Raw genomic sequence first — 14,161 nt, forward strand, 5'->3', positions numbered from 1 at the left:
AATTTATTATGAAAATTTTAAGGTTTACAAAAGACAGCTTCCAGTTCGTGGATCTGGGAAGGATTTTTATTTTCTTAGCCTACTTTTTTGTTGTATTCCACTCGTTTCAAAATTCCTATCTAAATTTTTTTAAAAAGCACTTTTTATTGTACTAGAGGAAGCAACATAAATTTAAGCTTCATGAACAATTAACTGCAGTGAAAACCCCACTACGGTGTCTTAGAGTCATTGTCACCAGAAATTACTTGGGACTTTTATTACCATGCAAACATTTCTTTGAACATCAGGGGTGGAGCAGGTCAGGATAGAATTTGGGGGGAGGTAAGCATCTTGTTAGTTTGTGTAGAATCCAGGGCCGCTGGCTGCTTTTCTTTTGCTCGTCTTTACCCGGCCTATTTTCTGTCTTCTCCTTCTGCCCTGCCTTGGGCAGGGAGGGTGAAATGGAAACATGCCCCATGGTGATCCAAACCTTGTGCCCTCGCTGCTGACTACTTTGATTGGAATCCCACCTCTCCACAGATTAGTAAATTCGATGACTCTGTGCTTCTATTCCCTCACCTGTAAAATAGAGATACGATCATTTCCACCTTCACGTGTTATTTACCGGAGATAATACTTGTTGAGCCCTTAGTTCAATCCCTGGTGTAGAGTAAGTGTTCAATAACGTTGGTCATATCATTCCCGGCTTTTAAATGGTACCACGGTCTTGTTTTGGGATGCTATTGAAACTGTGTAGTATGCCCCAGAAATATCTTTATTTTTCTGTGAAAATAATGAAACACCAACTTGGGACATGGACATGCAGTTCAATACAGAAGTTCATCCGTCCCCTCCCCAGAGTCATCTCAGATTTATGTGTCATCCTCTGGGATTTGTTCTTCACCTGTCACGTGAAATTCATTTTTTTCAAAGCACCTGAGTAAGATGAACGTCGTCCAGAAAGAACACAGGTTAGGAACTCAAGGGACAGAAATTACATTTCTGGTGAACTGACATTTAGTCAGCGCTGCTCTGTTTCTGGGCAAGTGCATCTCACCTGATGGAAATTGTCTTCTGTGCTGCAGATACAGGTGAACCATACATAGAACTCGCCCTGTCTCACAGTTTGTGCCCCATGGAGGAAGATGGTGCCTGCCAACCATGGTGGTTCCGGGAGGTGGCAGATAGGTGATGTGCTAGAGAGTGACCTGAGGGGGCGTTTGGCAATGTCTGGAGACGTGTTCGGTCGTCACAGCCAGGGAGAGTGTGCTACTGACGGCTAATGAGTCGAGAGAGGCCAGCGGTGCCGCCGAGCCTCTTGCCATGTACCAGAATCCTCCCTCGCCCTCTCACCCCAACCAGAACAGAGACTACTGGGCTTTAAATGTCAGTAGGGCTCAGGCTGAGAAACTGCTCTACGTGGTCAAGGAAGCCTCCAAGAGGAGGGAACATTTGGGCTAGGATGTAAATATAAGAAAGAGCTATTCTTGCAAAGATTTGTGGGAGGAGCATTTTGACAAGGGAAGCTGGTGAGAGTCAAGTCCCTGAGGTGGGAGGAAGCTGAAGGAGGAACAGAGAGGAGGCCGGTGTGACTGCGAGTGGGTGAGGTCCGCACTGTGGGTAAATAAGGAGGATTTTGTGGCTATTGTAGGAGTTATTCAAGTTGCTCGCTGGGCTTTTGAGTTACTAATAGAGATTGGACATTGCTGATTGTTTTGAATTCTTCCCTTTGATTTTATTTTCCACAGAATTACGGCCTTGAAACCGATAATATGAAGAACTTGGTTCTGAAACTGCGAGCATCTTCTCACAACTTACAGAATTACATAAGTAGCCGGCGGAAAAGTCCGGCTTACGATGGGGACACTTCCCACAAGCCCCCCAACGAACTCCTGACCTCTGTGGTGGAGCTAATCGGTGCTGCTAAGGCCTTGTTAGCTTGGCTGGACCGGTAGGTTACGCGTGTGCTCCACTGTCCCATCAGAGGAGGGCCCAAGGTGCACACACACCTGTCTTAGGAAAATGAGCCTCTTCATGTCCCTTCCACTGGGCCTCTCCAGGACTTCTGGATCAGTGGTGGGATTTTAGGGTCCCTTAGGAAGCTACTGAACAGACGAGTGGCAGGATCAAATTAAGGTCCACTTGGGGAAGAGTGGAACCCCCGTGCCAAAGGTGTTTTCGCTGCTGTTAAACGCTCATGATTATTTCGTTGGTCTGAAGGCCGTTAGTTGACTTCTGAAGGGACGTGAATTCTCTTGGCTCATTTTCTAATGTGTTTTTATCTAGCACTCCTGCGGCTCTTCTGTTCAGATTCCTGTTTTGTGTGTTAACGGGAGAGGAAACCATTGCATAACGAGTCCTTTAAACCAGCTCTGCTTGTCAGCCTGCAACGTGGGATCCCAGTGTCCCCACCCCCCTTTTTAAAAGAATGCTTGTTGCTTTCCAGGGCTCCATTTACAGGGATCACCGATTTCTCAGTAACGAAGAACAAGATCATTCAGCTCTGCCTAGACCTGACCACTACAGTCCAGAAGGTCAGTATGTCGTTGCTTTTTTAACGTTGTTTCCTCCCTTTACCCTTGTCCTCTTCTTCAGAGGGCTCACATGCAGGCATGAAGTGCCTTTTTCGCTCTTTCTGTTTCTTGCAATTTTTTTCCCATCCGATCTGGGGAGAGATGAAGGGCTTTCCATTAGATGCATTGTTGCCGATGGTTTCTGAACAATGAGCAGTGGTTTTTACATCAAAGATTACCTTTTTTTGTTTTAAAATAGTTGAGCTAATAGGCCCGTACTTTCTCTAAACTGTTAGAGCACTTAATTTTTTTCATAGAAACTCCAGAGCAACTAAGTCACGTGAAGTTAAGAAATGCTGAGGGAAGGGCCCCGGAAGGATGAGGTGGATACAGTTATGGATATGTGGCTGGAGGGACCCCCCGTTGCAACGGTGACATTTGAGGAATCTGACCAGCATGACTCTGTGCTTGTCCTGATGGAATGGGCCTGTTATGTCATCTTGGGGTGTTTTCCTGGTAGTCACTTTTTTTTTAAGTTTACTTATTTATTTTGAGAGAGAGAGAGAGAAAGAGAATGAGCAGGGGAGGCATAGAGAGAGAGGGAGAGAGAGAATCCCATGCAGGCTCCACACTGTCAGCACAGAGCCCTGCATCGAGCTTGAACTCATGAACCCTGAGATCATGACCTGAGCCGAAACTAAGTGTCAGACACTTAACTGGCTGAGCCACCCCAGCCCCTTGGTAGTCATTGTTGACTGTTGGGAACTGATGATAGAAAAAACATCTCTTGGTGGGAGTTACAGATCCTGATCTGTTCACGTCAGGAGCAGGGTGTCCTGTCCACCGAGCAGTCTCACCACACTTGCCCCTGCTTCTGTGGGCCCCAGCTCACCTGGCACATGATAAGTGGTTTTTAAAATTTTTTTTAAATGCGTTTTTAAACAAATGAGATAATGCTTTTGACAAAGAAGCCGATGCAAATCTTTCATATATCAGGAGAAATTTAACCCAAACTTAAGGGACACGTGAGGTATTGTTTTTGTTTTCCCTTTGGTGCTCATTGAGTATATGCTTCAGAGACAGACCACCACAGGTTCAAATCCTGCCTCTACCACTGCTTAGCCCTGGGACCTCAGACAAGTCGCTTAAAACTTAAGAGCCTCATTTTTTTTTTTTTTTGTCTGTAAAATGGGAATACTAATATTTACTTCACCAGATGATTTGGTAAGATTTCTACAAGTTATTGTTGAACGAGCAAAGAAGGAAAAAAAGTGGAATATAAAGACAAATGGTGACCCCCCCGCCAAAATATGAAAACGTAGGAAGACACGTGTTCGTAACACACACGCTATCCAAGAACCTGTGTACAAGGGAGTAAGTTCAGTAGGCAGTCCGGAGGAAAAGTCGTGTTACTTTAGCAGGGAGAGAAGTGGGGACAGAGCCTAGGAGCCAGCCCCCCCCTGCCCCCAACCCCAAGGACGAAAAGAAACACTTTTTAAAAAATTTACAAAGACCATTATGTGACCACATTTATGTATTTGTGTAAAATTAAATACAAATAATGTGAAATATTTTATCTAAAAATAACCACACCTACCTCGAAAGTTTGCTATGAAGACTAAATGCAAAGTGCAGTGCCCACAAGAAGTGACAGCATATAGTAGGAAATCTAAAAATGATGCCTTGTACTGGTTTTCTGGACACCGACTTGATGGTTCCAGGAAAGGGAGTTCACAATATGCTGCTCCTTTTTGGTTTGTTTGTTCTGTGGCTTATTTAAATTTGAACAGTTCTTAAGGGTGAAGACTGGCAAGGCGTCACTATACATGGAATATCGTTTTAGGAACGTGGGTTGAAAAAGATGGCTAGCTCCTTGAACATATGTTTTCTCTAGCGTTTGGAGAACACAGGTGCTTTGGCACGGCGTGTATTTGTGTGCACACAAATGAGAAGCAATGCACTTGATGAGCGAGCCCCGTGCCTTTTGCAGGGTGCCGCCTGCATCCTGAAGGGGGGAGCCCTCACACTCCCTCCCAGCCGGGGGTGGGGGGTGGGGAGGAGTTGGGGAAGAGTGCCGTCTTCAGAACTTCTCGGCAGGAGGTCTGTTGACCTTTCCGGAAGCAACCTGTCTTTTCCGTGTATTCCTTTTATCTGGGAAGTTTCAGGAATGAAAGTTGTGTCCTTCCTTCTTCCGGTGACAAGGAACGTGTTCTCCTTGGGTCTTTATTCCTTTCGTCTCTGTCTGCAAGGAGAGACCTTTGGGTGTCCTTTCGCTCCTTTCTCTCCTCCACGGGTTGCCATCTCCCCTCCTGTTTCTTGTCACTTGGTCTGCATCCTTCCCTTGAAGGATAACGTGTCGGTCTCCTGAGTTGAGGCGTAAATCGTTGCTGCCTTTTCCCCTGCAAGGAGACTGCACCCTTCTCGTGAGCACGCCTCGTGCCGTCCAAGTCCACGGGTGGATCTTCCGTCAGTTTCCAGTTTCTGGGCTGTGATGTCAGACCGAGGAGACTCCGGGGGAGGGGTGGGGATCTGCATCTTCAGTCTGTCCTCTGCGCTGCGAGGCCATGAAAACCGCAGCGGTGGCCATGAGAGATGGGATGACGGTGGCAGGTGCCGAGTCCCGCTGGGGGAAAACTTCGGGGGGAAGGGAGCAGTACACTAGAAAGCCCAGGAGGACTGGACAGAAAGCTGGGTGGCCACAGAAGCAGAGGAGGAAAAAGCCACGAGAGCATTTGCGGAGCGCTGGTTGTGTCTCACGTGTGTGCCGCGTGCTCGACGTGTGTTGTCGCGTTTGCTTCTCCGCTGAGTGAGGGTGCATCGTGCCCGCCTCGCAGAGACAGGAGTGCAGGCAGGGAGCAGCTGGGCAGGTTGCGTCCCTGCCAGGTAGGCTGGTCTGAGGCTGCGAGCCAGGTGACCGAGGAACATGACGGAGCTCAGCCCCGCCGTCTGGCTCCAGAGGGTTGATTTGGTTTCAGGATGCCTTTTTTCCATTCCATTGCCTTTGTGCCAAAAAGCATGAAATCATGCCTGCGGCTGCTTCCTCCCAGTAGAAACGGCTGTGGGAACCCGTGTTCACGGTTGCAGAAGGTAAAAAGTGAGCCCTTTCACACGTTGGCTTGAACAGTTTTGGGGAGGCAGGAGAGCACCTCTCACCCGTTGGTTCCAATGCCACAGGGAGCCCATTTTCTAGGTGGCTTCTTGGACCTGTCAAGGAATCAAGTGTCAGGAACCACGAGGTCACACATCCACCTTGAATCGTGGACTGTGGAATACCGAGAGGAGCTCTCTGCCAGTGGGTGATTATCATTTTGGGATCTGTAATGAAAAACCATAGATACACATTATTACTTTTATTCCTAGCACAAGACTGCGTAAGTGTTCTGTTCGCTAAAAATTGATACTTAGTAAATTCTGTGTTTCCGATGCTGTTAACAGAGGATGAGCCATCCACATCCCATCCATGGTACTTGGTGGTTTAGCTCTGTGCACAAGATGGAAGATGCAAGGCACATGTTCGAGCTGGAATGATTCTGTTTTACAGAAGTTGTTGCACCTGTAGTGTTTGAGTTCATATCAGCTTCATTCATGTAAAAATGTATCTCTAAGTTTCTTTCTTAAAGTGTTTTCTTACTTGGATGCTCTTTTCCTGAGGATAAGTGTAAACTTTGGGAGCAGTAGAGTCACTATTAATGTTTAACACATTTTTAATTTAAGAAGATACCAAAAATCTGATTACAAAATCATAGGGTAGAGTATCATACATTTCTAACTCCCGCCCCCCGCCCACTCCTCAGTGGTAGCAGAAAAGTGACCTTAAGTGACTTTTGATTGAAGTGAAAATCTTTTACAATTCCAACAGAGTTGATTAATATCTTTCGTGTACATGAAATAATTAGGATGTTCCAGTTTGGGATTATATACTTAAAGGTGCAAAATAAACTCTGAAGAATCTAGTTGGTCCCCTTTTTTTCTTTTTTCTTTTTTTTTTTCTTTTTTGTTTTTAATGTTCATTTATTTTTGAGACAAAGAGAGTGTGAGTGGGGGAGGGGTAGAGAGAGAGGGAGACACAGAATCTGAAGCAGGCTCTAGGCTCTGAGCTGTCAGCACAGAGCCCGATGCCGGGCTCGAACCCACGGGCTGCAAGATCACGACCTGAGCTAAAGTCAGACGCTTAACTGACTGAGTCACCCAGGCTCCCCAGTCCCCCTTTTTCTCTGCATGTCCTCTGCCTTGTAGAGGGAAACCGTTGCTGTAGGCCAGTTAACTGTGGAGGTTAACAGTGAGAGTTTCACATTGGTGGTTTCACTGTGACCACTTTTAGACAGGACAATGGTGACTCCTATAATCAGCCAGCTGGGTTCATACAGTTCCGAGTCTTTTGTTCTTACGCTGAATAAATAATGCTTTGCACTCCAGCCCTTTATTTAACATCATCAATAGCATACCTCAAGACCACTTTTTTGGCAGTGTGTTAATGAATGTTTTGTTGAAGCTTTTTCATTTATTAAGGACTAAAATATCTGATTTAATCTCAGTGTTGCTTAAAATAAACTTATGTGGCTACATTTACTCAAGCCTTTATTTGAAAGCTATTCTTATAGAAGCAGGCCCAGAGCTAAAAGATTCCTGACTTGTTGGCCAAGTGCGGGCTGAGCACGGGGTCACATTTGGGAGCCATTGTCAGGTTTCCTTCTTGGACTCGACTTCTGGTTTCTTGCTCTCTGCACGGTATAGATGGTGGGTGGATTTCAGTTCAATGATTTCCATAGGTTTTCTGATGAAATAATTGGTCAAATGGGTTCCTTGGATGATAAGCTTCTTTGGTCAGGAGAGAGCAGAGCCTGAGAAGGTGTTGGGTGCCTGCTCTGTGCCCTCCGCATCCCATACAGGGCTGTTTGGGCTGCAGGGGGAGGGGCATGCCAAGTTTCTAGCTCTCTTACAATTTTCTTTTTTCTTCTTTCCTTCTTTAGGATTGCCTTGTAGCAGAAATGGAGGATAAAGTTTTAGCCGTAGTAAGTATACCTTTTAGAAGTGACTGTAAAATTCCTTTTCCCAAACGAATGGGACTCACATGAATTCAAGTAAATATTCTGTGGCTAATGACTTTAGGATATACTTTGAAATATTGGCTCTTTGGGATTTGAGTCTATTAATTTAGGTAGAAAGAGAAGAGTAAAAGTAATCTAGCAACAAGAAAATTACTACTATGAAAATTCCTGTGCTTGGGTATATGGGGGTCTCTGTTTCCTCCGAACATTTCATTAGGTACAATTATACTTAAATTACTAGCCAGCCTGTTAATCAGGGTTACCCTGATCTGTAAATTTCACTTTAGGAACATTATGATTAAAAAAAAAAAAAAAAATCCTTGGCAAAACCCTTCTGATGGCAGGGGGATGTGCCGTGATTGTTTAAAGAGCATTTTGTAACCATTCATCATCACTTCCTCCCTTTGACATAAGCCAGCCTGGGCCCTTTTGATAAGGCCTTCCTCCTACTGATGTTGAGGAATTTAGCAGTGAAACTGCTATAAATATATTTTCCATAAATAGGAGGCTAAACAAATTGAGGGAAGGTAAGAAGTGTCACTTCTTGGATTCTCCCCCTTGGGGGAAAAAAAATCACTCTTTGGAATTTCCTGATTTCCTTGGTGGTTTGATTTTGAAAGGTTAGATGAATCTGGGGGAAACAACAACACGTAACCACCACTTCGTGGGGATCTTCATGTCTCAAAAAGTTTACGTTGTCAGTGTTTGGGGTCAGAGAATTGGAACCATCACTAAAAAGATGGTTACCCCTAAATGTAAAATACAAATCTATGCATCTCCTGGATGATAACAGGAGAAAAATCTAGGTTGACCTTGTGTTTGCTGGTGAGTTTTTAGATCCAATACCAAAGGCACAATCCGTGAAAGAAAAACCGATAGGACAGATCTCACTGAAATGGAAAACTCTGCTCCATGAAATGCAGTGCTAAGAGAATGGAAAGACAAGCCACAGACTGGGAGCAAGTAGTTTTAAAAGGATAAAGGATTTGTATCCAAAATATACAAAGAACTGTTAAACTCAACAGCGAGGAAACAACCCAGTTAAAAAGTGGGCAAAAGATGTGAACAGACATCTCACCAAAAAGGTACGCAGCTGACAAATCAGTATAGGAAAGATGTTCAACATCGTGTTTCATTAGGGGAATTGCCAATTAAAACACCAGTGAGATACTATACACACCTGTTCGAATAACTGAAATCCAAAACATGACAACACCAAATGCTGGCAAGGATGTGGAGCAGTTGGCACTCTTGGTCATTGCTGGTGGGAACACAACGTGGTACGGTCACCGTGGAAGGCACTGTGGCCATTTCTTACAAAACCAAGCAGACGCTCACCCTACGATCTAGCAGTTGTACCCAATGAATTAAAAACTTACATCCGCAAAAACCTGTACAGAATGTTACAACAGCTTCATTCCTTAAGGCTGCAACTTGGAAGCAGTCAAGATGTCCTCCAGTGAGTGACCAGATACACATCCAGACAATAGACTGTTACTGAGCAATAAAAAGAAATGATCGAAAAGCCATGAAAAGATATGGAAGAACCTTAAATTCATATCACCAAGTGAAAGAAGCCCGTCTGAAAAGGCTACATATTGTATGATTCTAATTATTTGGCATTCTGGAAGAGGCAAAAACCACAAAGTCCGTAAAAAGACCAGTGATTGCCAAGGGTTCATAGTGGGGGAGGGCGGGAGAGATGAATAGACAGAACGGGGGTTTCAGGTAGTGAAAGTGTTCTGTGTGATACCGTAGAGGTGGATACATGACGGTGTGCATTTGTTGAAACCCACAGAACTATATACCGCAAAGAATGAACCCTAATGTCAACTACGGACTTTTGTTAATAATAAGGTACCAATTTTGGTTCATCAGTTGTAACAAATGTACCACACTAAGGCCAATGTTTTTATATCTTTTTTTTTTTAATTTTTTTTTTTCCAACGTTTATTTATTTTTAAGACAGAGAGAGACAGAGCATGAACGGGGGAGGGGCAGAGAGAGAGGGAGACACAGAATCGGAAACAGGCTCCAGGCTCTGAGCCATCAGCCCAGAGCCTGACGCGGGGCTCGAACCCACGGAGTGCGAGATCGTGACCTGGCTGAAGTCGGACGCTTAACCGACTGCACCACCCAGGCGCCCCCTATGTTTTTATATCTTATTATTAACCCTGTTATAACTGTATTGGAAATTGTGTTGGGGTGGGAAGGAAGCACATAGAAACTCTGCACTTTATGCTCAGTTTTTCTGGAAACCTAAAACTGCTTTTAAAATAAAACGTACTAAAAAAAAAGCAGGTACAGGCCAAAAAAAAAAAAAAATTAACCTTGTGAATATTTGATATGTATAGAATGTGAGCGATCAGGAAAAAACCGTGCAGAGGCTAGGAATAGATGATTGTCCTTAACTGCCAAACGGGGGTTTCTGTACAGTCTGTGCTCCTAATTCATATAAGAGCTGCACTCTTTAAACAAAGCTGAAGTGGCACCGTTGCCACGGATCGCAGATACGAAGTCCCAATGCCATGCCTTCGTCAAGTAACATTATTAAAATGATCACCGACCAGAGCTGAAGATTGTAGGTGAAGTGCATTTCTTTAAACTGCACCTGAGATAAACTTGGTTAATGATTGAACCTTTCCTGTGTGCCTCTCCAACTCTAGGTCAAGGTTTTAAATGGCATCTGTGACAAAACAATACGATCTGCTACAGATCCTGTTATGAGCCAGTGTGCGTGTCTGGAGGAAGTTCACCTGCCAAACGTTAAGCCTGGGGAAGGCCTGGTGAGATTCTAGAAACACTTGTTTTCTTCCCAAATAAGAACACATCGTCATTTATTAAAGTTTGGGTTTTTTTTTTTAATGATTCGCTCTCACTGTAATTCTGAATAGAATTCAACTAGATTGTCTTCCACTATGTAGTTAGGAATTTGCCATCTCGAACTGTCGATAGGTTTTATGTCTTCAAAGTATACAAATAAATACAGTTTTTAAACTGTATTCTCGTATCTTGAAGGGATTGTTTTAACAGTTTTATTTTTAGGACTTAGTGCGAGGAGGTATAAAACATTTACACAAAGGAAAGATGGTCTCGGGGTACAAAACAACATCTGCTCTGAAAGTGTCTATTAGCACTTAGATGAACGTGAGAAGAGGTGGTTGAAAGAAATGATTTCTTAAAAAAAGTTCAGAACTGTTTCATAAATGATGTATGAGCCCTATTATAATAACAGGCCCCCAGCATACAAACAGGTAGAAACCTGGCTTCCTAGATCACAGATCTTGCAGTGCCTAGCATGCATCTGGTGTGATGAATTGCCCGAAAAATTTATTTTTATTTATTTTTTAATGTTTGTGTATTTTTTTTAATTTTTTTTTAACGTTTTTATTTATTTTTGAGACAGAGACAGAGCATGAATGGGGGAGGGGCAGAGAGAGAGGGAGACACAGAATCGGAAACAGGCTCCAGGCTCTGAGCCATCAGCCCAGAGCCTGACGCGGGGCTCGAACTCACGGACCGTGAGATCGTGACCTGAGCCGAAGTCGGACGCTTAACCGACTGAGCCACCCAGGCGCCCCAATGTTTGTGTATTTTTGAGAGAGAGAGAGTGCTCACGTGAGCGTGAGCCGGGGAGGAGTTGGGGGGAGGACTGGGGATCCGAAGCTGATTCTGTGCTGACAGCGGAGAGCCCGATGTGGGGCTCAAACTCAAAAACCGCGAGATCATGACCTGAGGTGAGGTCGGATGGCCAGCCAACTGAGCCACCCAGGTGCCCCAGTTTGCTGAAATTTAAGTGGAAAAACCATGAGCCTCCTTGATGAGCTTGTAGAGGCTTTGAGTCTGAGAGAGCTGGGTTTAAATCCAAGTCCTCAAGTGTCCTAACCGCTTTTCAGGTCAGTTTCCTCATCTGTCATAAGTGAATAGTAATAATTACTGCCTCACAGAGTTGTGGACGGTGTTCAATGAGATGATGGGTGTCAGGTGCCAGCTGCTGGGGCACAGTTCCTGTCAGTAGTTGGTGGCTGTGCAGGTACTGATGAGGATGAGGAGGAGGAGGAGGAGGAAGCATGAAGTAGTCTGTAGGTAGCTGTGGGGAGATACCAAGGCAGTCTCTCTCCTCAGGAAAACAACAATCAACCAGATATCGACAAGCTCACTTTCTTAGCAAGTAGAAATATGCATGTTGAGTGTCATCATTTGACGAGAGTCCCATTATAGTGTGGTGTAGTTGCTGAGCCGGGCAAGTCCAGGGTTAAGATGATTTCTGAGGAAGATCTACATTATTGCAAATCTGATACCAGGGTGAGCAACTACTCTTGGCCCAGTCTGCGAGATTTTGCTCTTTCCCCTCATCTTATAAAAGTTCCCAAAAAATGTTTTGTACGTGATCTATCCAATGGCGGAAATCTTTCCTCCATGATATGGCATTCACCCCTGAGTTTGCCTGTCAGGCCTGTCAGGAGGAGTGTATCTGTCTTTATGCTTCCCTTAAAATGGAGGCGTGCCTGTTTCTGGTTTACTCCCTAAGTGGTGTTTCTTAATAGTCTTTGTTCATATATCCTGGTCTGGGTTGTTGGTGGCTTCAGTGAGTCACCCCACAATGAGTGCCGATAGCAAATTTATCCGAATACATTGTGTCACCAGACAAAGAAGTGGTCAGGAGAGAACAGTCCCTGTTTGAAATGCCTCATTCATCCTGCACGTCTGAGAAGATGCCTTCTGAGTCCCCAGAGTTACGGCAAAATTCTGTGGGCCCAGTACACAAGTTCTCATACCAAAGAGATCTGGCTTCTGATTTCTTCCACTAGTGTTTCCATTTGTTAGCTCCCCTTCACTGCTTGTGGATCTTGTTTCACAATGTTTCAGAGTCTTAAAAATGAGTGTTGTTCTGAAGGGATTGCCTTTAATGTTTTATAAGATGAAGTCTCCCTGGCGGCCATGTTTCTAAATGTTGGAGTAATGAGTGAATATATTTGCGACTCCCTCTAGGGCATGTACATCAAATCAACCTATGATGGATTGCACGTGATTACTGGAACCACCGAGAATGTAAGTGCATAGCCGTTAAATGTAAAAGCCATTGTGTGTTTAAACAAATTTGACACATAGTCCCTATACTTTTCATTTCAACGTGTGCCTCCTGTTTTATTATCTATAGTGAGAGTGTGGGTGCTGTTTCGTTTATTTCTGTTGCTAAGCACACTGCTTATCACCAGCTGTTGCAAATTTATTATTTAAATTGTCTTTTATTGCTGTTGTTCACATACCTTGCCCGGTTTTTGCCCCCCAACCTTGTTAATTATTCCTGTTGCACCCTGGAAATGTTAACCCATAAATATAAAAACAGTGATATCTTTGTTGTTGAAAATCACTCTTACAGGAACTGGAATTGGTAGCTATATGTGTAAAATACAGTTTTTTGTTGTTGCTTAATGGAATTTATGTGCGTCACCAAAGCAACTATTTCGAGACTGTTTGCACAATGTAGATTCTTTTTATAGAGTTGTGTTTTGTAGTATTTGATATGATATTGAAATTCAGTTCCCCTGCCCCGCACCCTAATCTTTTGAATAGAAAATGCAGGACTGTTTCTACTGTGAGAGTCTTTGTACACTGTTAACTTCCTTTTGGAAATGCTACTACATGAAAGGTTTTTCTTGAGCCCCTCAAACATTTTGAATTTGTAAAAAGTAGAGCTAATTGAATGCTTTCTTTTTTGCAACTTACAATATGGCTAGTTTTTGGTGACGTTGACATGAAGCTAAAAATGTTTGAATAGCTTCCTGGATCTGTATGAAAGAAGTATGTGTCTGTGAAATTAATCTGCTATTTAATCAACTAAGACAAGAGGAAATAATTCCTAAAAATAGAAGAAATTTGGTAACTGCTTTTCTAATCCGGTGCAAATACATGTTGCATTTTGAACTTCAGCTGCTAGATCTTTCGATAAAATGAAATGGCATGGTCTTTGATGAGGGTTTCTGATGCAAGCTTGATTTTTGTAGCAGGAAAGAAATGGCATTGCTTAAGGCAGCCAGTGAAATTGAAATAAGTTGTGTGGTTCTGGCAGACGGTGAGTGAGAAGACGGTAGTATCTTGAAGCATTCTCTGTTGAGCGGCGGTGAAAACGCACTGACAAGCAGTAGGAATTTTTATAGCACATCACCCGATCGGCAGTAACAGCACAGGAAACTCTGGTTTTAGGTCAGGGACGGTGCAAAGGAGAAAACACATCACTCGTGACGCAGTTCATCCCTCATCCTTGTCAGAGACTTAGCGAATTTCAGCTGAACCATAAACAAGAACATACTCATGGACCATTCATTTCATTGTTTAGGAGCTGAGTGGATTCAGAGGGATGGTGACGGTCATGTGAGTTTTTAAAGAGTTGAAGTTTTGCATCTATCACTTGATAGTGACTGCATTATTTAACAGCCAGACCCTTGTGGTTCCAGACTTTACCGGTCTTCTTAAAGCAGTTTTCATCTTGGATCAGCGTATAGCTCGCTATCATATTACTACCAGAAGGCACACATTTCTCCTCTTCAAACCACCCCCCTTCCTTTGGTTTTAAGGATGAGAGTTGAATGACAGACTGTCAACTTAACAAGCTGCTTT

At 43.8% G+C, this 14,161-nt stretch overlaps 1 protein-coding gene across 2 annotated transcripts in view; it reads left to right on the top strand.

Annotated features, from left to right (window-relative positions):
* The window catches only part of CNKSR3 (CNKSR family member 3), an 82,334-nt gene that overhangs the window by 56,972 nt on the left and 11,201 nt on the right, over positions 1-14,161 (top strand). For both annotated transcript variants that reach the window (XM_047101501.1, XM_047101502.1), the window contains exons 3-7: positions 1,728-1,930; positions 2,426-2,513; positions 7,463-7,504; positions 10,207-10,326; positions 12,533-12,592. In XM_047101501.1, the coding sequence (XP_046957457.1) occupies positions 1,728-1,930; positions 2,426-2,513; positions 7,463-7,504; positions 10,207-10,326; positions 12,533-12,592 (513 nt within the window). The remainder of the gene's footprint in view (positions 1-1,727; positions 1,931-2,425; positions 2,514-7,462; positions 7,505-10,206; positions 10,327-12,532; positions 12,593-14,161) is intronic.

The sequence above is a fragment of the Lynx rufus genome, unplaced genomic scaffold (assembly GCF_022079265.1).
Source record: "Lynx rufus isolate CCGP_SWC_20201006 ecotype Redwood Valley unplaced genomic scaffold, mLynRuf1.p SCAF_6, whole genome shotgun sequence".
NCBI lineage: Eukaryota > Metazoa > Chordata > Mammalia > Carnivora > Felidae > Lynx > Lynx rufus.